This window comes from Salminus brasiliensis, chromosome 15 (assembly GCF_030463535.1).
Source record: "Salminus brasiliensis chromosome 15, fSalBra1.hap2, whole genome shotgun sequence".
In the NCBI taxonomy this organism is placed as follows: domain Eukaryota; kingdom Metazoa; phylum Chordata; class Actinopteri; order Characiformes; family Bryconidae; genus Salminus; species Salminus brasiliensis.
This window is the reverse complement of record NC_132892.1, coordinates 23,874,265-23,896,951: the sequence shown is the minus strand read 5'-3', so window position 1 is coordinate 23,896,951 and position 22,687 is coordinate 23,874,265. Positions and strand designations below refer to the sequence as shown.

Genomic DNA, 22,687 nt, shown 5'->3' with positions numbered 1-22,687 from the left:
TATACCTGCACTATGGTTGCTCTAGAACATCCCACGTAGTTAGCGGTTTCCGAGATGCTTCCACTCTGCAGCAAACCCTGCCACAGGGCATCTGACACATCCCTGGCAGAGTTCATTCCAAACCAGGGGTGGTCTCAATATTTTGATATGACTGTGACAGTTGATGAAGGCTGGTAGCAACTTCTTAGTAAAGGTGTACCAAGAATGGACGTCTCGCAAACTGAGTGCCTCCCAGTGACAGAACAGTGGTGCCAGAATGGCCCATTGATACCGGGGGAACGACGACAATATTCTGATGTTCTTAAAATAAATTAATAGAAAGTGTGAATTCTAATAATTGGTGACTTCTAAGGGTTACTCAAACAGTACTGGAAGTCAGACTTCCTCATGTTGGATTATTGAGGATCACTCCTCATTTGTACTCTAAGTGCTGCACTTTTTGCATCCTGTCTGCTCGTCCATCTGTCTGCGTTACTGGGTGTTAGTATTGCCTCTGTGCTGTAGGTGGCGTCTTTGCTCCGCCCCCTTCAGGACCTGGCCTCGGCCATGATTGGCTGCTTATTATTAATCCAGTTTGAAGGGGGGGAGTGACGTGCAGACGGCTTTGGCCTTGTGCCCCACCCCCACCCCTCTCTCTCTGTCTCTCTCTCCCCCGTCTCTCTTCCAGCAGTACGATTACTGTGTGCAACTTGTGCTTTTTTTTTTTTTTTTTTTTTTTTTTTTTTTTTTTGGTGTGTGAGAGAGAGTTAAGAGCATTTGCACATTAAGAACTTAACCACTTACATCCACACACACACACACACGCACCCACGCTACTGCATGTGGCTGCTTTTACGGCTGCCTCCAGGCAGGCATACCTGTACGTGTATGTGTGTGTCTGTGAGCAGTGGGGGGTGTAACCTGAAGCCGGCCGAGTCGGCCCGTCCGTGTGTGTGTGTGTGTGTGTGTGTGAGATAGACGGCATGGGCTTGTGTGAAGCACGCAGACGGACCGTGTGTGTTCCTCTGCGTTTGCCTGCCTATGAGGGCCGACTGGAGCTCCACGGATAGGGGCACCTGAGGAGCAGCGTTAGCGTCCCGGGGCAGTGATGGCTCTAAACAGAGTGTCCCTGCTCTGCCAGGACATCACCCGGCTGTGGCTGCAGCTGAAAGTGATGACAGGTAGGAGACTTGATGAATAACAAAGGCCGTTCTGCAGGTTTACAGCAGCAACGGGAAACTGCATTTAAATTTGGCAGCTGTTCTTTACGTGGTGTTAAAACGTCATGATGATCGGACCAACAGAAAAGCTCCAAAATGACTTGGAACAAGATCTTTTTCCATTGACTTCCATTGAAAGCTGAGAAGGTTTTTTTCCCTCTCCTGTAAAGTTGCTGTTTTGGAGATACAAGGTTTTTTTTGCAGGCCAGTTGCAACATACTGGCTAAAGCAGTTAGATACAGTCTAAATTTAGCATACAACTGCAAAAGTGTGTGTCCAGTAGATAATTAGAGACTTCAGTAGCACTATGAGTTGATGATAGATGAGCACTCGACTGCTAGAAAGTGTGCTTCAGATCATAGATTAGTTTGGACGGGTTGTTTTGGCTTAAGTTGGGCTGAAGGCTGTCAGTCGCAGGCAAATTATGGTCAGAGTGGAAGGGTGTGGTGTCCCTTTTAAATGTTAAGTGTTTGTGCTTTGGACCTGTGGATATCATCATCATCTTTGTCTCTGCGTTGTTTTCTGTTCTTATACAGCTCTACGTTGTTTCTGACTTATCTGGAATATCGCAGCCCTTATTTGAGGGCATCTGAATGATTACTTTTGTGTTGCTTTATCAAATGTTTACAATGCATGTGAATGCAGTCATATGCAAATGTTTGGGCCCTCCTAGTCAAATGACCTGTATTGTTGGTTTTCTACATAAAAATGAACTAATGCTCTGCAGTGAACTAACATCTGCATATTCTGCTGTACTGCTACTGTACATTTGTTGAATTTAACAGGGGGGGGGGGTAAACTGTAAAATGTAAATGTAGCCAGATTATCGTACAAAGATTACAGGAGGTTATAGGTATAGACAGTTGCAAGAAAAAGTAAGTGGTATAATTCCTATTAAAATGCGGTCTGATCATTGTCTAAGTCACAATTAGAGACAAACACATTCTCATCCAAAGTGCAGGCTAGAAAAAGTAAGTAAAGAAAAGTAAAGATGCCATGAATTTAATGCTATGGATTAGCAGCAGTCATGTGAAGCTGCAAATACACAGCGTTGAGGAGAATTCTGGATTCCCTCTGCAGATGTTTTTTAGTTCATCAGTATTTCTGGGATGCCTTGCACCACAGCCTTCTTCAGATCATGCCACATCACCTCCATAAGGTTAAGGGCAGGACCCGTCAGACTTGTCTTTTTCAACCATTCTTTAGTTAATTGAATTTGTGTGCTTTGGGTTATTGTCTTGTTGCATTACCCATTGTCTCTTTATCTTGAGGTCCTGGACTGCAGCCCTCATAATCTCCTATGCAATGTTTTGAAACGCCTTTGAACTGATCACTGTTCCTTAAATGATCACAAGGCATCCAGACCCTGAAGCAGCAAAGCAGCCCAAAACCATGACGCTCCCTCCACCACGTTTCACAGTTGTGACGAGGTTTTGGTGTGCAGTGTTGTTTTTTTCCTTCAGACATGGTGATGTGCCTTTGTGCTAAGAAATTCTTTTTTTGTCTCGTTTGGCCATAGAGGACTTTCCTAGAAGCACTGTAGAACATCTAGGTTGTCGTGGGCAACCTAGATGATCACAATGTTTTATGCACATCAGAGGCTTCCTTCATGGTGTCCTTCAATGAACACCATGTGAGGACACATGAAAAAAGGTTTTTGCAGTTTGTAGAGTCTTCTGCAGGTCTTGTGTTGTTACCTTCAGATTAGTCCTCACCTCTTTCATACTGTTGTAAATTCACTAAATATGATATAAATCACTGTACTTCATATAGGAGAGTATTTGAATCTGTTGCTACTGATTCATATTGTCTGCATGTCAGAATATTGCCATAAATATTGTGGATCGTGAAACTGCCTATAAATGTTGTGATATATTTTACCCTATCACCCAGCCCTGCTCAGAAGTTCCAGAATATGCAGAAAATAACAAAACATTTGACCTGGGGTGCTGGAACCTATAGGTACTGGGGTGCTGGAACCCACCCCAGGTTCCAACTATAGGTTTATGTAAGTAAGTAATTTCATCAGTACATTACAATAAAAAATATTATTCATTATTTCCCTTCCATTTTTGTATGGGACGCTCTCTGATTTATTTATGTATTTCTATATTTATAATGCAATTCAATTCTAATAATTTAACCCAAAAAACTTTTTGGTACCACAGGCCTTGAACTGTTCTCACCTGTATAGTTCCCACTGTTTGCACATGCTTGTCCCTTATTGGTCAGGAGTTGTTTACTTTCAAATTCACCCTCGTCTCCAAAGTCAATATGCTCTCCAGAGGCGAACTTCCCCCTCTCTCTCCCTGTCTCTCTCTTTCTCTCGTTGTTTGCGACAGTTGGGTCAGTTGACAATACCGTGCGCTAGTTCCTCTTTCTCCTCTGACCATATGGTCCAGCTTTGCCGTCCACAAGGGTTTAAATTCCAACAGCCACTTTGGGCCGGTGTTCTGGCTAGCTTTGAGATCATGAGGCTCACGCCTCAAAGCCAAACCGTCAGTCTCAGCCTCAGGCCATTGCCACGGCCGTGACCTTGGCTTTGCTTTAGCAACGTGGAATCACCATGGTTGCAAAACTTTGCTGCCACAGCGCTGACAAGTGGAGGCCCATCAGCTGGAATTTGCATGTTTTTAGCTTAGCGTTGTGGCTGTGCTTTCTATAGCCATTTCCCTTGGGCCGTGAGACGCTTTTCGAGATGTTGGTTTGTACTGAACTAAGTCTGCACAGTGGACTGAAGAGTTGATTGTGAATATGCTAAAATGTTGGCCTGTCACAATGTGAAGTACGTCTCGGTTTTGCTATTCGGATATAAGCATTTTTACAAGATATAATTAGCAGAAACTAACTAGCATGGAAAGTTATAAAAAAATCTGAGAGTTCAGGTTGATTTACTGACTTATTTGTATGTGATTTGATGTACTAGCTACTGGCCTTTACATTGAATTGGTCTTGTATTTATTTTGTGGATACACCAGTCAGTCATTACATTAGCACCACTGACAGGTGAAGCGAAAAACAAGGGGTGGAATATTAGGCAGCAAGTGAACAGTGATGGAGGTGATGTGTCAAAAGCAGGACAAATGGGGCAAGTGCACAAATCCGAGACACTTCAACGACTACCAACTTGTGATTGCTAGACGACTTGGTCAGATCTGTTGAAGGGGGGCATACTCAATACTGAACTAGGCAGGTGGTGTTAATGTTATAGCTGATTAAAAATAAAGGTGCTTAAAATGGGTGTTCAAGCGATGCCTTGGTCCATTCATTGTGAAATTTGGACACAGTGTGGAGGACATGTCCACATTATATCAGAAAGTGGATCACTGCACAGATTTTGCAGGACAGTGATGATATACTAAAGACCACATACCCTCAATCAGTGCCACTGAATCTGAAACCCTTTGGGCTACGAGTGCGATCTGTAGACCTCTCTCTGACTCTGTAGGCTTGTCTGAGTGTGACGTGAGGAGGAAACCGAACAGTAGCATGCTGTCTTCACGCTGTCGCGACAAACATATTTGCATTCAGTGAGCGCCTGCCCTGGCCAGCCAGCATAGTGACCCACTGCTGGAGCGTGAAGGCATTGTTCCACTTTCTTGCCACACATGGAAACGCTCCTGATTTTGAATCCTCTGCATTGTTTATGTACATACTGTAACTGTTCAACTCTGTACGATTACTGGTCTGCCACCAGTCACCAATTTTCTGGTAATTACCATCAACATGTGCCCATACATATCCTTACATACCTGCTTTAATAAAGTAGATGTTAATACATGCCATGTTTATTTGATTACTGTGGTCTGTTCACATTACCAATGATAAAAAAGAATGGAATATTAAAGAAATAAAATATTAAAGAAAAGATCAAAAGCATATATATATATATATATATATATCTACACAGAAATAAAAAAAGATTAAAATATATATATTATAGGGATAGGAAACCAATATATATTATATGGACAAATGTATTAGGACACCTACTGATTCATATTCTAAAATCAAAAGGAAGGCTTTCTACTGGATTTCAGAGCATTGCTGGGAGGAGTTGATTGAACGCTAATGAGGTCAGGTGTTGGATGCTCATCACCCCATCTCATCCCAGAAGTACTGGATGGAGCACTATCATTCCAGAGAATGCACAGTTCCACTGCTCCACAGCTCAACACTGGGGGGCTTTATACCTCTCTAGCCCATGTCTGGCATTAGGCATGGTGCCAATAGGCTCATGTTTATCTGCTCCAGATAGTCCTATTCTACTGGCAGTGCTTGTCTACAGGGACTAGACGAACTGTGTGTGTACATTTGCACATCTCTTTAAGCAATGAGTGCAAGTTAAGTAGCTGAATGCATTTATTAGAAAGGGTGTCCACAAACATTTGGACACCATGTATATCCCTGACAAAATCTTGTATTACTTCAGGAGTTTCTGCTTTACAGGACAAATAGCATTTCACTTTTTGTGTTGGTCTATTAGTCATTTAATGTCCACATAATATAAAAAGCAGCTACCCTGAATTGGTCTTGCACATGACCCCACCTCAATGCTGAGTACAACTCATGGAAATTTTATCATATGTAATTTAGGTGGGCTGTGAAAAATGTCAGGCATTTGATTCAGTTGTTGATCTCCCACCCAGCCCCCTTCTGCTTTTGTGGTTCTGTGTGTGTATTAGTGGGTTTTACCCTTATCCCTATAGCAGAGCAGATGGAGGCTCCTTAAAACCAGTGATGTAGTCTGGCTTCTCTTATGCACACACTCACACACAGCTGCCAATATTTCCAGTTTGCGAGCAGTTGCTTAGGCTGATATTAGCAGTATGGGATGCCGGCCAGTTGGTTATGGCAGTTGGTAGCTGAGTGTATGTTTGTGCATTCCAGCCCATGCTGTAGCAGGAATTCACAGATGCTTAATGGTCACCTACTGTGCTAACTGGAAGTGGATAATTTTATTAATATTATTAAATTTGTCAATTGTTTCCCTTTTTCTCCCAATTTGTACTGCCAATTAACCCCCCCATTCGTATCCTCCCCATAGCACTAGAAATGCTCCCAGCACTAGGAGGGTAAAGACTTAACACATACCTTCTCCGATACATGAGAAGCCAGTCATCGCCTCTTTTCAATCTGCCGCTGATGCAGGGTGGCCCGGCAGTGGACACACTCGGAGGGGGTGTTGGGTACCCAGCTCCACCACACCAGCCAACAGATGCCTTTGCCTCCCAACATCGCTTTTCTTAGAGTGATGGGGGGAGAGAGAGTGCCATCTACCCATTGGAGACAGCATAGTCAATTGTGCTCTCTTGGACTCCGTCCGCAGATGGCAAAGCGGCATGGCTCAGGATTCGAACTCGCAACCATAACGGGACATTGGGGCATTTTTGGAAAGGCGTGTGCTGAAAGCTAGGCTATCCAGAGTGTGTTCAGCATTCCTGCGTGATAAATCGGAGGTCCCACTTTTAATGAAAAAAGTTGAGTAAAAAAAGGAGACACTTAGTACTGCCTGGGCTGCACTACAGGATAATCAAGCTGATTTTTTGGCTGATTTAGTCTCTCCCAATAAGGACAAAAGCTGTCTCGATTTCAGTATAGTCTAACGACTGGTGTTCTCCAATTTTCCAGTGTATAATCCCATTTTAGACCTGGTCAGTGGTTACAGTTCAACATATTGTTGGATGTAAGAAAGGAGTACAATTCTGACATCATGCTTAAAAGGTTGTTCACTAGAACTGGAGTGTAGTGTCCAGACTGAACAAACCACCTCCTAATGTGGTGTGGATCTGATTTGCAGAAATCTGATTTCATGTTTTTTTTTTGCTGTCCATACTATCAAAAATCTATCTGGATACAATCTAGATATTTGCTAAAAATTGGATTTGGGCTGGTAGCCTGAACATAGCCTGTGTCCCTTATGACGAAAAAAAAAAAGATTTGGGCCACTTTTACCTGCTGTGTGAAAGTAGCCAAAATGCCTCAAATCTGATGTCCACGCATGTGTCCCATTTAGGGCCTGGTACTGTGAACGCAGCCTTAGCAGCTCTAATGGCGTGCTGCTCATCTCTGCTCTTCTTTTGCCTTTGTAGTTCGGACAAGCCGTGACACGACATAGACAGAGCAGTGTTTAACGACATACTGACGTGTGATTAACCTGGACTGCTTGTGAGAACATGACCAAAACAACATAGCGATGTTGCAAATGATGGTCCTTTTTCCACATTACTGTGTGTGTGTGTGTCTATGAAATCTATGTGTGTGATCTTTTGGATGTGGCGCAATTCTAAGTATTCTATGTTCTTGTGGCCAGTACTTAGGTGTAAATAATGCAGACAGTGGACACATTAGTAGAGACTGCGAGTGAGGGTAAGGATGCTAACCTTGTTCTCTTGTGCCAGGAAGGAGAAGCACAGCAAAGGTGAGAACTTTATGTGCACTTAAAACTGCATTTCAGGTCAACATTTGTTGGCATTCCTGCTCGGGAAGATAGTAAATTAAGTAGATGATTTGCTAACCTTGTCTAAGCCTTTCTGGCTTATTATCACGGTCAGGCTACCCACAGTGTCCTAGAAACAGCGGATTTTAACCTTGAAGGACGGCTCATGCCTACACCCATCGGAGTCTCGCATTAAAAATGGAGGGGATTGTAAATAAATAGGCCTACTCGCTGCTCTGCTGAATAGCATTAGCAGCCAAGTGTGGGAGCCAGGCTTCCTCCTCTTCTTCTTCTCGTCCTTCTGCTTAAAATGTTTTTTTTGTCAATGCCGCTTTCCAGGCTCCGCTGAATCGCTCTGTGAATGCTCTGCTGGAACGCTTTGGCATGCTGGCCCGGGCCATAGGCTACAGCTCTGTGGCTCTTGTCTTCACAGCCATGGTGAAAGTGGTTTTGTTTAGCGCCCAAGGCGCTGCTTCTCTGTTGGTACACAATGCGAAAGCAAGGTGCTGACAGACTTGGCGGCGAATGAGCCCTTGAGCCTCATGTTTGGCCGCGAACAAGGCCTGGCGCTCGTCTTAAAGCAACAGTAAGGCGAAAAATGAATCGTATGGTATCTTTTTGGGGTTTTTTTTCCCCCCGTTACCCCAAACATAGTGAATCAGCCAGTGCATGTTTAATGTCCACAGTTGGCTTCTTTAGTTTTGCACCGGAGGTGAGAGTCTACCGTAACAGACCACATGTCTAAATCACACATATGCCTGAAACCCAAATGTTTGCTGTACAAAGTTTAGGCCTATGGGGATACTTCTTCAGCTTTACGAACTAGTCTCTGAAACTTCATTGTTATCTAGGGCCTAATTATGAGTCTGATAGGGTCTGGGATTATATTTCTTATTATCTTGATATACATGTTTCAGAAATGGACATATCAATAAGTATGCAGTGACGGAACCTTAGAGTAATTGCATGGTTAGGAAAGTAAGCCTTTAATATTCAAGAAGAGCTGTGCTCTTACTCTGCGGACAGTGAGTGATTTAACCAGTCTCGAACACTCGCACATCTATTCTTACTGCATACAGTCTATTCTTAAAAGGGTTCTTTGATTTAATTATACTGGAGCCCTTTTTGGAGCTCCGTAGAACCATGTTCTACATGACTTCAAGGAGATGTTTATGAAAAACCAGGTGGAGAACCATGAACATATTCAAATGGTTAAGATAAGATAATCCTTTATTAGTGTTCTTTGAATTGTCATGGTTCTGTATAGCACAATTGTCTTTCCCAAAGAATCCATGAGAACATTTTTTAAAGGCGTGACAGAATGCATATATATATATTTTACATTGTTCTTTAATGTATAAAAATGTATAAACCAAAGGATGTCACTTTCATTAGGTTGGAAAAATGCTCACATGCAGTTTTACAAGTTTTACAACCCTGTTATTTTGCTTCAGAATGAAACACGAAATGGGCACAGAATGGTGATCTCTGCTTTTATTGGCTGGTTTACGTTACCAAAATAGCTCTCAGCTGCATAGCAAAGCCTAGCCTAGCCTAATGTAGCATAGATTTTAACACTGCAACACAAACCTTTTGTTATTATTCCCAAGTCCCTTTGGATAGTGTTGTAGTTGTCCTCTCTGGGTCCCTTCTGTGTCCAGTCAGCACGGTATGTGTTTAGCTAGCTGAAGAAATTGTAATAGGGTCTGGTAAGGTTAGCTTTTAGCATAACACCCCCATCTAGCACCCCTCACTTCACCAGTGATTCAGCCAACCCAGTCTTTTTAAATGCATAACAAATATGGCACAATCAATATAGCCTGATGAATTTTACTTGACTGTATGATCACACAACATAATAAACACCATTAAATATGAAAAGAACTGAAATGAAATGAAACGGTGTTGTCACTGCTGTTGGGAGGCCACAAGCTTCATCGTGTTTCTCCTTTATCAATATTTCTGGTTTCTGTCATTCATGTTTTCAGGTTTTCAAAACTAGGCGGATGGACTATAATATATATATATATATATATATATATATATATATATATATATATATATATATATATATATATATATATATATATATAGGGAAATTAGGTTTTGCTAATTAGGAGTGTGGGGAGTGTCATGAACATAAGAGGCTGATTGGTGTTGATTGCTTGTGAACTTTGGTGCTTGCAGTACAACTACATTATATTTCAGAATGAACTAAATTTTGTATTCTTAAATTCACCCCTATTGTATAATCATCATGCTGAGAATAGAGCCTGGTTTAGTCGTATTTCATTTTCTGAGGAGCAGGTGTGGCTTTATTTAACTTGAAATAAATGTAAATAGAAAATACCCTGCAGAGAAAAGGATAAATCACATGGTGTATTCCTTCAGCCATCAATAGCAGCTTTTAACTAAGGCACACCCGTGGGTCAAACGAGAAAGAGTTGGTCATTTGTCTCTTTTGCATCTGGCCCTGAATTCACACAAGGCCAGTGCTGATCTGGGATCAGAATCATTCCTTGTTCATGGTGAGCAGTATCAGAAACTACAAATCCTCATTCTAGGTCAGCTCTGGTCTGTCATTTTTATGAGTACATCTGCTCTCAACTTTTTCAGACCTGCATAGGCCACAGATGCTCTCTTGTTTATGTCCCTAATGGCCTTAAAAATTAAATTAGAGAAAGTCATATGTAGAGAATCGTCCTTTTCCTCTCATGAGCTGAGATTAAAGTTTTTTTTTAGTTTTACAGAATCTGTCATTCTAATGTAGAAAAGCTTTATTAGCATTTAGACTCATGCAAACATCATGTCTAAATCATTACACATGTCTTAATGTAGGTAATCTCAAAGAGACCTGCTTTCTGACTCTGGTTTCTGACTCCGTTCTGAAGGGGTGTACCAATTCACACAAAATTCAGTCAGGGCAGTAGAATGCATTTAATACATTTACTACAGCAAAACTTAACTAAAAATGTGTCTTCAGGTATAGAAGATATAATACTTATACCTAAAATAATAAAGCCTGTAGTATATTTCTTGCATCATGTAGTAAATAAGTACCCATTTTTAAAATATCTCCCAAATTTACTGATCTGAGCTAATAAACTGTATAATACTACTGCTTTTACTACTGCTGATGTGCAATGTGGCCGTCTTGGATTCTGAGCTCTGGACTGGTGAGACAATCCCGTCTTTCCGAGTAGGAAATCTCACGTTTGGTCATTCCAGTTGAAAATTCCTACTGGAAACTCTGAGGCTCTAAAATTCTGACCTCCCAGTTCAAATGGTATACAGCATTATTGTAGTCGACCAGCCACAAGCTAAAACCCTAGTCCTGAGCGAACAAGCTGACCGCAGTTAACTTAATTGGTTCCAGTTTGCTGATTGTATTGTTCATGAGCCTCATATCAAGCTATTTAATGTAGTATAAAACAATAGCAGCCAAATGAAGTCTGTATTTTGGCCTGATTACACTGTTTGTACAGCATGTCCTCCACTCCTTCATTGATCAGAATCTCATAGGTTTGAATGCTGGTTTGAATATCTTGCACAAATAGGCCGGGAGCTCGAGCTTGATGCATGTCCTTTCTGGTCACAGTCCAGCATCAACTTCTGTCACCACTAACCAGCTTAGTGGACGAGAGTTAGCAAGAGCGCATTAGCCTTGACAGCTGTCTCAAGAGTGTCCTCACGTGCTTCGCGCCGGGTTGAGGGCCAGATCATTTTAATGAGAGAAAAACAATGACCATTTACAGTTTTTTTACATTTACATTTACAGCTCCTCTGGGATTATGTAGGGTCTTCAAACAGTGCTTCCAACCCTGCTTTTCTAGTTGGAAGATTGCTAGCTAGCTCTGCCACTTGTTTATATGTGGAAATATCCACCGTGAAGCGGATTGTGAGTCTGCATTAGGCAGCAGAGCAGATGCTGGCTTTGCTTTCACGGACATTGCTATTCACTCCAGATTAGACTTAAGTTCTCTGATGGTTTCTGCCTAAATGTCTATCTAAAGGTCATATGGATATGCTGTGATGGTACATTCAGTGGTCTGTTTGGTACCTGAAGTTATCTTCTTGGTGTTTTCACTGGAGTTACTAGGCCATCAAGCTTACACCCTACCAGTTTACATGCCTTTGCCACTACACGAGTCGTCCCTACTATCGACTCGAACCATGTTCAGTTGAGCAAAATTCATGCCTCAAAAGGCCTCCCACCACAGGTTTTAGCTGTGTCCATTTTGTTCATAGGTCCTTCTGTCTATTTTATTGCTCAGAGCCACATTTATTTAAGTGTTATCTACTTTAGCTTCATAGCCCCAGTACAAATATGCCGACTATATTCAGGGTAAAGGGAAACTTCTCTTTAACCTGTCATCAGGCTGTAGTTGTCGTGAGTGAGCAGTGACATATATCCTATGCTGGAGGTGGCATTTCATCACTCCACCACCAAAACACACAGTTAGCAATCTGTTATGTAATCTAATAGCAGGCTAGCTAGCAACTGCATTTATCTTAAGGCCTTCTGAGGGGTCTGACTCCAGCACACTGTTTATCAAATGGAAAAACTGGCTACTTTACATTGCAGTAAATAGCTATTGTATGCCCAGACTTGCCACTAATGGGCTAATGCCGTCAGTCTTGTCTCTGAAGCCATGTTACTGAAGAGCTATTTAGAATTGCTCAGTTCCATAAAGAGGGACTCAGTTTGGATTTATATCTGGTGTCAATACATGCAGTTTCATTATTTTTTGTTTTAACAGTCATTACTTTGCACTATATAACTATAATCTAAAGGATTTATCAATGAATTAATAAAAAAAAAAAACTGTTTGAGGTGCCTAAAAAGGGTCCAAGAAGAACTTAAATGTTGATGTGCAAGTTTTGATGAATTTTTCAATATATTTTTAAATAATACTTTTCCACTTTAACAAAAGCTCAAAAATTGCAAACAGACAAATTATATAAGGGCATTCTGAAACGGATAAAAGTTAAAATTCCTAAAAAAAATGATTTCATGATAAATTTGACATTTTCCAATATTTCAGTTTCTCTTAAAATTAAACAGCCTGTTTCTGCATTTTTAAGACTGATGTAAGTTAAAGGAGCTCTGTACTCAGACCTGGAACACTCCTGAGAGCTGCAAAATGAGTGAGATTGGTTACATTGTGGTAGGCAGAATAGGCTGGGAGATGTAGATGAGTTCCTGTGACATCCAAGAAAGAGTGAATTCAGATCGACTTATTTTCCATATATTAAGCTGTATATTCTGAAACGTCAACAATATTAACATATTACTTCATACATCTTTGTTTTAATAATTCAAGGGGATTTTTTTGGTAATGTGGCCTTTTAACATTTACAGTACTGTGAAAGATTCTCATTAAGAGAAGGAAACAGCCCTGTCTTTTAAAGTGCAGTAGCTGGATTTCTTAACTTTATGAATGCATCGTCTGATTTGATCTGCTCATTAGTAGCATCAGCATTAGTAGAAATTGTAAAAACCGGAAGCTTGATTTTGCAGATTTTTTTCCACCCGTTTGTCATTGCGTGTTATGATGGCCCCTATTTTGCGGTACCCTTGAGTCATCTGCTGTTTGTGCAGTCATGACTTCCCATGATTAGCAGTGTTTCATGGCAAATTGCTCGATTGCTCGATGATGGGGCAGTGCCACAGTCGAATACATGTGGATTATTATGACGTGATCTCTGTTTTAATTATTTTAAAGCACTTAATAATGCAAAAAGTGCAACCCTGTGTGCATGTGTGTGCTTGTTCTCAGCCCTATAACCCTGTGCAGTCTGTTTATGGATTTGCTGAATATTCAGCACCATATTCCAGTTTCTCTGTCCTTCTTCAGTGGTTTTGAGAACTCTCACCCGGTCATCATAATGACAACAAAGAGAGATACAATAACAGTTGCAGAAACTGATGCTGATTTGTGTATGTGTATGTGTGTGTGTGTGTGTGTGTGTGTGTGTGTGTGTGTGTGCCCGCTCTGCTGTGCTGTAGAGAAGCATAATATTTGCTTCTACATCGGATCATATTGATCTGTTGTTAGTGTTGTTCTCGATTATGTGATGTGGTGGAGTGTCAGATTTGTTGTCAGTGTTGAACCAGAGAGTGAGTGAGGTAATGTTGAGATTCAGATTTGCTGCGGTTTTGAACCTCAGTGACCTGTTGTCAGTGTTGGACCTCAGTGACCTGTTGTCAGTGTTGGACCTCAGTGATCTGTGGTTGGTGTTGGACCTCGGTGATCTGTTGTCCATGTTGGACCTTGGTCATCTGTGGTTAGTGTTGGACCTCAGTGATCTGTGGTTGGAATTGGACCTCGGTGATCTGTTGTCCATGTTGGACCTCAGTGATCTGTGGTTGGTGTTGGACCTCAGTGATCTGTGGCTGGAATTGGACCTCGGTGATCTGTTGTCCATGTTGGACCTCAGTGATCTGTGGTTGGTGTTGGACCTCAGTGATCTGTGGTTGGTGTTGGACCTTGGTGTTCTGTTGTCAGTGTTGGACCTTCGTCATCTGTTGTCAGTGTTGGACCTCAGTGATCTGTTGTCAGTGTTGGACCTCGGTGATCTGTTGTCAGTGTTGGACCTCGGTGATCTGTGGTTGGTGTTGGACCTTGGTCATCTGTTGTCAGTGTTGGACCTTGGTGACCTGTTGTGAGTTTGGACCGGAGAGTGTGTGGTATGGTGGAATTTTTCCACTGTGTTGTACCTCTGTGATGTGTTCTTATCGTGAGCCGATAGGTGTGTGTGATGTGAAATGGAGATTCAGATTTGGCTGCATTGGACCTCAGTGATCTGTTACTGTAGATTTATTAGTGTTGATAAAGAGATTACACTAGTGTAATAATGCTGTGTGTGTGTGTGTGTGTGTCATGAGTTTGACCTAGTTTCTGTCATCAAACATAAAACCAAAGGCTGTCAGCTGCCTCCCTCTCTCTCTCTCTAACTGGCTGAACAAACTGAGGTGCATCTATTTGAGTTTCATCCAGTGTAACCCGATGTACATCTGCTTCATCATAAAACGCACACACACATCCGCACAGTGTGTAAAGCTGCTTAGGGTAATCCAGTTCTCTCCCAGTGCAGAAATCACACTGTTTGCTTCCTCTCATCTCTGTCACGTGTCAAAGTGAATATAATGTGACTGTATTATTATATATTGTCTATGCTAAAACTCTCTCTCTCTCTGTGTCTGTCTGTCCCCTTTAGATGAGATCATGCAGCAGGAGAGCAGTCCGCTGTGTGCTGCAGACATCGGCCCTGATCTCAGGAAGTGCTTCGCTTTCCTGTCAGGTGAGACCTCCTTTATGACTTTCCCAGCTGACCTCAGATCAGAATTCACTACCGAAACACACTGACCCATATCCCTCATAGCTCATCTCTGTCCACCCAAGGGATGTGTAGGGAAATGAGGATTGATACAGCGGTGCTGTGGTTTGAACAGAGGTGATTCTCTATCTTTAACACTGACCTGAGAACAGTCTAATAGCTTTGCTTATAATCTGGATCAGCAGAAATGTGTGGCGTGAAAAAGGAAGGGCAGCACAGGATGCGCTGCTAGCTGTAGCTTTATAGAAACACTGATTACCTACCACTTTGTCTGTCTCTCTGTCTATATGTCCTTTACATCTCACTATGTATACATCCAACTGTTTTGTTTTTCAGTCTTTTAAGACTTTCATTGCCTCAACTCTGGTCTTCCAACACTTGTGAAGCCTGTGAAACTCAAACATCTCAAACAAACTCTTTTCCTCTCTCTCTTGCCTAGCCTTCAGTGCACATATAGTGACCTACCTTAAAATGTCGTAGATAGCAATGATGTAATGGACAGAAAATTAGCCTGCTGACCTAATGCTAACTTTAGAATATGAGCATTCCACACTGTCTTCTTTCCCTGTCCTTGGACATCTTCAAACTCTTGTTCCTAGTGTTTTTTTTGTGGAAAAAAACCTTGCCATATTTATGCAGAGACCTTTTTTTCAGCACTGCTGGGTGACCTGTTGGCAGCATCTCATGTGTCATGTTATGCAGTAAACGAATAAGACTACTGTGTTTCTAATCAAGCCAGTGGTCGTGATGGCATCCATTTTCATCTGCCCCCCCTTGCCACCCTAGCTGCAGGTCCAACGTAAAACCGAAGCCGTACGTCAGCCTGAGGAAGTGCTGCTTGAGCCATTCACAGTTTTGTGTATATATAGAGCTGGCTGAGGCTGTATTAACAGACAGAGCAGGGGCAGTTTGGTGTGTCATGTTGCAGATGTAATTGGAAGTGTGGAGTTTGCACTTTTTATTTATAAAAGTGCAGCCTAGCAATATCTGTGCCAGATGGAGTGAGAGTGCCACCACGGACAAGCCAATCCACGTTGAATGGGTAAAAGTCAGAGTCCCTGAATGTGTGAGAAGATTTGCGGAAGCATTATTTTATTCACCAGATCAGCACTAGCTAGCTAACGTTTACTTCACCTTGAGTTCATATCTCTCTCTGCCAGATATAGCGAGAGTTCCATCATGGACACACACAAACACACAGCCTTTTTTTTTTTCCTTTAACCATCCAAAAAAGAGTTGGGGCAGTTGGAGATGAGGTGGGATGGTGATCATCCAACATCCTGACCTCACTAACATTCTTATTGCTACATGCAAGCACATCTTCACAGCACTGCTCCAAAATCAAGTAGAAAGCATGATCCTAGACAGTGCAGCCATCGGTTTGCTCATGTAACAGAATGGGCAGTTAGTGTAGAGATTTCTAGTGATGGTACAATAGAGACAGTTTGGGAAAAAAATGGTGGTCTTTAATCTAACTTTTATTTAGTATTCAGGACCCTCCCAGTTCCTATGGAAGCATTGTGGGATAGGCAGAGACCTAGCTATTGGCTGGGAATTGCCATCAATCACATGCACTCACACCTTCACCTACGAATGGTCCACTGATACGAGCAAGTGCACAAACACAAACATAATCAGACCTAGGGAATCCAGAGGTCCATAACCATGTTTGTCCCAGTTAGAGCCCAGATAAGGTTGCCTGTCCGGGATCCACTGAATAATTTAGAGTTGCCACAGCGATGTGCGTGGCAACCACACTCTGCAGCATGGCCTTCAGGAGAGTGTGCGGCAGTGTAAGGGGAGTGGATCGGAGTGCATGGAACCTAAAGAAGAAACACTGAGTGTGGGTGCAAGTGTCTGTGTGACAGCGAGTGAGTTTGTGTGCGTGTGTGTGTGTGTTGGAATTAGAGGTTGCCATGGCTTCATCTGCAGTTTGTCTAGTGGTTAGTGCTTCAAAGGCCTTTGTTCATGTTCAGTGCTTTGTCCTAATGATGGGGCTGTATTTAGGCCCAGGCAGTGTGGTTACTGACTCTGGTTGTAATCATTTGAAGGGTGTGTGTGTGTGTGTGTGTGTGTGTGTGTGTGTGTGTGTGTGTGTGTGTGTGTGTGTAAATGTGTGTGTGGGGAGAGAGAGAGAGAGAGATTGTCCACTGGTCTGGCTTCATGGCTCCACCCATAGTAAATGACAGGCTTGCCCTGCTGGACCCTGAAAGTGTTTATTCAGCACTCTTCTGTTTCAGCTTTTTCTCTCTCGGTTTTCAACTCCAGGCTTTCATCCCCTTCCTTTCTTCTGGAAGTGCAGCCTATTTACGGCTTTCCCTTCTGAGTGTAATACTGAACTACTCAATCATAGACGTTTTGGCCAACTGAGCCCTGTCATTTGACTAATTTCATTCCTGTGTTTAACACTGCTTTAACAGAACCAAGAATGGATACGTTTCAGGAGAGAGGAAAATCTCTGTTCTGGGATGTATGTAAACATATAAATCACGGTGAGCATTTAGTCCAAAGAATTTTGGACCGTTTCCATCCATACATCAGTTGTTGAGGGCCAAATATAGGAACTGGGCTGTACTTTGAGCCTGTTTTGGAACCCAGCACATTTCCACACATCAGACAGCCATAACATTACAAGTAAGTAACATTGATTATCGGGTTACAGTGGCAACTGTCAAGGGGTGGGGTCTACATATTAGACAGTCTCTCCAGTTCTTGAAGGAGATGTGTTAAAAGCAGAAACCGAGCTACTTTTACAAGAGCCAAATAATGATGGCTAGATGACTGGGTTAGAACATCTCCAAAACATCAGAAAGGTCCTGTGGGGTGTTTCTGATATGCAGTGGCTGCAACCTACCAAAAGTGCTCTGAGGAAGGACAACCAGTGAACCGGCGACAGGGTCATGGATGCCCAAGGTTCACCGATACGCATGGCGGCAAAAACTAGCGGCTAGCCCGTCTGCTGTGATCCCACAGCAGACAGACTAGCCGCTAGTTATTGTAGCACTGAGAAAGCTTTGTTTTATTGAGTTGCTTTTCTGCGTATATACATTTGTTCAACCTGATGTATGTGCGCCTGGACTCCAACTATACCACTGATTAAACATAGGCCTACATGCTTTGGCCATTATGCTGAATGATAGCTGGCTGTGCTTTAAAGGGATAGTGGTTAGGGTAGCATAGTGAATAACACCACCACTTTCCCTGACTTAGCAAGCACACCACTCTACCTTAATAAGTACCTTAATAAGAGTTCTGCATACTGTGATATTTTTTTAGCCGTTTAGACCTGAGTGCAATGTGTTTGTTCAATCTATTCATCTCTGTGTGTGAGCGGGAGCATGCATGTGCGTTTTTATGGGGACCATATTAACCTTGTGTTGGCCCCTGCAGTCTATCTTTCACACACATACATACATACATACATACACACACACACACACACACTCAGCAGATGGGCCTGTGCTGTGGTTCTGCACTACTGATGACAAATAGGACAGCAGTGTCCTTTTCACCGGGAGAGAAAGAGAACGACAGAGTTAAAGGGCATGTGTGCACTGGGGAGGGCGGGAGAGGGGTGTATGGGATGAACAGGGCTAAAGAGAAAGTGTGTGTTCGTGTACGTCTAAACCCACTAATTATATTGTCTGTTATTCATCATTGCAATATTGGCCATTTCAATACTGACATCACATATGTGTCCAATGTGCAAATGAGCTCCATAACTATTCCTGCACAGATATGATGCCTGCTCGAGTACAATAACGATCCAGTCTTTGTGTTTCTATAAATAATACAGCAGTACAGTTTAGATAAGATGAGCTGCTAATTAATCCGTTCAGTAAAATCCCTTTATTTTTAATATAAATTTCTATAATAAGACATTTTGGACTGACCGATTCAGTTTAGTCAAGACTTTTCTTAAAATTACTGTTTTTGGATCTTAAAATCCAGTCTGACTCGCCTCCCTGACCAGTCATATTCCAGTTCCTTTAAACACTGCAGTGTAATAACTTTCTGTGTGTGTGTAATAGTAGTAGTACACACTCTGGACTGATATCTATGGTTGTTTGTCGACTACTGATGTGGAATAGCTGTTTTATAGTGAAGTTAATGTTTCTACAGCGTGTGTGTATCAACATTAGGATTAGCCTCCACTCGGTTCTGAATGTGCTCTTTAGTGCTGCTTTAAAAACAAAGAAAGATGTGCGGTTCTCCTGCTGGTAAAACAGAGCTTTTCCCCCACCACTAAGCCATATTTAAACCATGACGGTCAGAGGTCATCCACCTCTCAACCACTATATTTGACACACTAGATCTGGTTAAAAGATCCAGCACTTCTGGGCTGCCATGCATGCACTTGACTTGGGTTAGGGATAAATACCAGATGTGGCTTAGATTTGGGCTGAATCGACAGGTGCAAAAAGAAAATGCCCAAAAACAGGGGAAATGCAAATGACCGAAAATAGGTGGGAAAAGGACATGCCTGAAAACAGGGGGGTTTCTATGTTCCAAAACTCTTTTATTTACCTTCTGTGACTGTCCACACTGCTGCCAACTGGGCAACAGTGTCAGTTAATAGCGCCTTTAGGACACCAGGTGGCGCTGTGAACACCATGGGTAAAACAAAGACTCGGATTAAAGTATCCAATACCCGATTCATGAAAATATGCCTGGAGTGGTTCCAATCCTGATACACTGGCGCGGGACATCGGCGTGGGACATCACGAATAATCATAATGAGGTATTTTGTCGGTATCATAACAGTATAATCATGATGAGGTACTTCACCAAATGTGCCTTTGCGATGCTCACTGATGGCTTTTCTCAGTGTATATTTTTCTGTATGTGAAAATGATGGATGAGGGTGATGGTGTTGAATGATTGAGTGTTGAGTGAGGTCTTATCGGATTGATAAATGCAACCAGCACTACATGAAAACCCAAAGCCATCACTCAGCTTCCCCAGAGCAGCTTGGCTGGCCCTAAAGCCACTGTGTATATGTGTATGTGTGTGTGAGGAAGAGCAAGGCAGTGTGTGTGCCTCTCAATTGTGTGCTCTAATCCTCTGATTTTGTGGAGAGCTGGTGTATGTTTATGAGCCAGACAGAAACTGGGACAAGAGCGGGGTGGACCGAGGACACATTTTGGTGCACTTGTGTGTGTGTGTGTGTGTGTGTGTGTGTGTGTGTGTGTGTGTGTGTGTGTGTGTGTGTGTGTGTGTGTGTGTGTGTGTGTGTGTTTAATCTGCATAAATAATTCCACTAACTTCACCAACGCAAATTCCTCAAACATCTAAGTGTACTGGGCCAATAACTGGATTAGGATTCTGATCCCATACAGGCTGTGGGTCTTCAGGCTTTGTTTTGTGATCGGGATGTTGGAGAGTGATAGTGTTCATCCACAGAAGACACATTCAAACCTTCTCCATTCACTGGCCTTCTGCTTTCTTCCTCTGTCCTTCAGAATGACCAGAAAACCTCTAGTATTAGACTCTGATGTAGTTCAGTGGGAGATGTGGACATGCCCCCTGCTGGCTGCTTCAACCTAAAAAGCAACCTGAACATCATCTGCCTTGTTAGTTTGTGTGGCTGGTCATATTCATCTTCAATCAAAATGTAAAACATCATCTGATCTTTGATGACCTTACCATACCCCAGAGGCCGGAGTAAAATATTAGCCAATAATCTTTCCACAGGACATTGTTCCCGAAGAGTGGACAGTGGAATGGTTGAGTTCTAAATGTTTTGAGATATTTATAATTCCCTTTCCCAGACTCATCTGCATCTACAACCTTCTTTCTTAAGCCTCAGGGAGCTCTTTGGGTCTCACCATGATCCACAACCAGGCCAGAAGTCTTTTTCCAGGTGTTCTCTGGCAAACTTTTGTCTACTTTAGACAGCAAGGGATTTCTCCTTGCATATCTTCCATGAAAATTAGAAGTGTTTGGTCTCTTTCTGATGCTAGATGCTGTACTTTGACATTAACTGTATTAACTAAATTATTTGAGACACCTTTAAGCATCTTGAAGTCTGCTCTGGGGCTTACAACTTACAAGGGTGGTCTGACCTGGCCATGTTGGCCATTGTATTTAATGCGCTCCACTTGTAATTGATTTAGCAGACAGTGGAACAGCTGATTTTTGAAAGACCTTTTTAAATCCCTTCACAGACTCATATGCATCTACAGCCTACTTTTTGAAGACCCTCGAGGGAGCTCTTTGGATCTCACCATGGTGATCATACCTCTCACTTCAACAAGAGCCAAACAAACTAAATGTCTGAGGTTTAAATTAGACTGGTTTCTCTAAAATACCCTCTAATGATGTTCTAATCATCAGCAGCTGATGTGCTTCACCTGATTTTAATGTAAAGTAGTAATAAGACATTTCTTGCAGTTGTATGTGTTTAGTTATATTACCTCCGTCTCTCAGTATTGTTCAAGTGAAGATCAGATATGTCCATATGTTTAAATATTTCAAAGACAAAGCTTTTCAAGGGGAGGGGCTCTCATTACTGCATTCTTTTATAAATGACCTTTCTGGAGCTTCTTCTGATCTAATTTATGAAGCTATACAAAACAAACCCTGACATTGTTCCTGTTTTGCTCCGATGTTTCCCAGGGGGCCGAGGGAACAATGGCAGCCCCATCATCGTCTTCCCAGAGTTCCCTGCGTTCAGTGAGCTGCAGGAGCAGGAGTTCCACAATGTGCTGACGTATCTGACCAGCGTGCCCAGGTGTGTATCCCATCTTAATTGTATTCTGGTGTAAATGAGTCCTCTTCATGAGTCCTATGTCTAAATCAGGGTGGAGCACAGTCACGCCGAAACTTGTCAACTTTACAGGAGAAGGAAAAACATGTAAACATGTAAAGAAATTATATTCCAATTAATTTTGGAGCATTTCTATTGGTCCATTTATCATTACATTGTGACACAATGTGAAGAACAACTGTCAGACTTACATTAAGTGAAAAAACAAGGGTAACAGTGACCTCATGTTTGGTGTACAAAATAAAGTGAAATATAGACAGTTTTCACTGTTTTAGTCCATTGTGTGTAAGTGTGTGTGTGTGTGTGTGTGCGTGTGTGTGTGTGTGTGTGGTAAACCCCTCCCCAGGCTTATCTCGCTTCCTATGATACACCACATATCAACATAAAGTACACTACACCTAGCCTCTTAAACTCCTCGGACACACCGGTGGTTTCTACCTTTCTTCCCCACTGGTATAACTAACAGGAACAACTCGGCCAGTTTGCACTGTTCCGTATGTAGTTACTGATTAATAATCAATAATTATATTTTACTATAATATAGTACAATAATTGTACTATATTTTAAAAGGTCTTTGGACGACATTTGGGAAATAAAGACTCCCCAGACTGAATGCACACGTCAAACTCCAGGTATTCTCAGTCTGTTGTGAGAGCAGTCATTTCTGTAAGAAGTTCTGAAAGGGTGATCTGGTGAGAGTGTGTCTGTGTTTGTGAGAGTGCATTCACACACACCCCAATCCTGCCAGCAGAGGTCACTGAAGGTTTGGCTTTTCCATTGCGGTGTAGAACAAGGCCTGCAAGAGGACACAGTGTTATGTTAGCACCGGATCATTAATATTTACATCAATACTGACGCAGAGCTTGCAGGATTTAGTTGCGATTGGTCAGCGAGACTCACATTTTACCTTTAGGTCTAGATTTGTAGTAATGAATATT

The 22,687-nt window shown here is 42.2% G+C and overlaps 1 protein-coding gene across 11 annotated transcripts in view; it reads left to right on the top strand.

Moving 5' to 3' along the window:
- The window catches only part of mcf2la (mcf.2 cell line derived transforming sequence-like a), a 101,535-nt gene that overhangs the window by 33,930 nt on the left and 44,918 nt on the right, over window positions 1-22,687 (top strand). For 10 of the 11 annotated variants that reach the window (XM_072657432.1, XM_072657428.1, XM_072657433.1 and 7 more), the window contains exons 2-3: window positions 14,860-14,943; window positions 21,598-21,712. In XM_072657432.1, the coding sequence (XP_072513533.1) occupies window positions 14,860-14,943; window positions 21,598-21,712 (199 nt within the window). Of the gene's footprint in view, window positions 1-763; window positions 1,161-14,859; window positions 14,944-21,597; window positions 21,713-22,687 lie in introns of those variants that run through there. The other variant, XM_072657434.1, reaches the window with a different exon arrangement.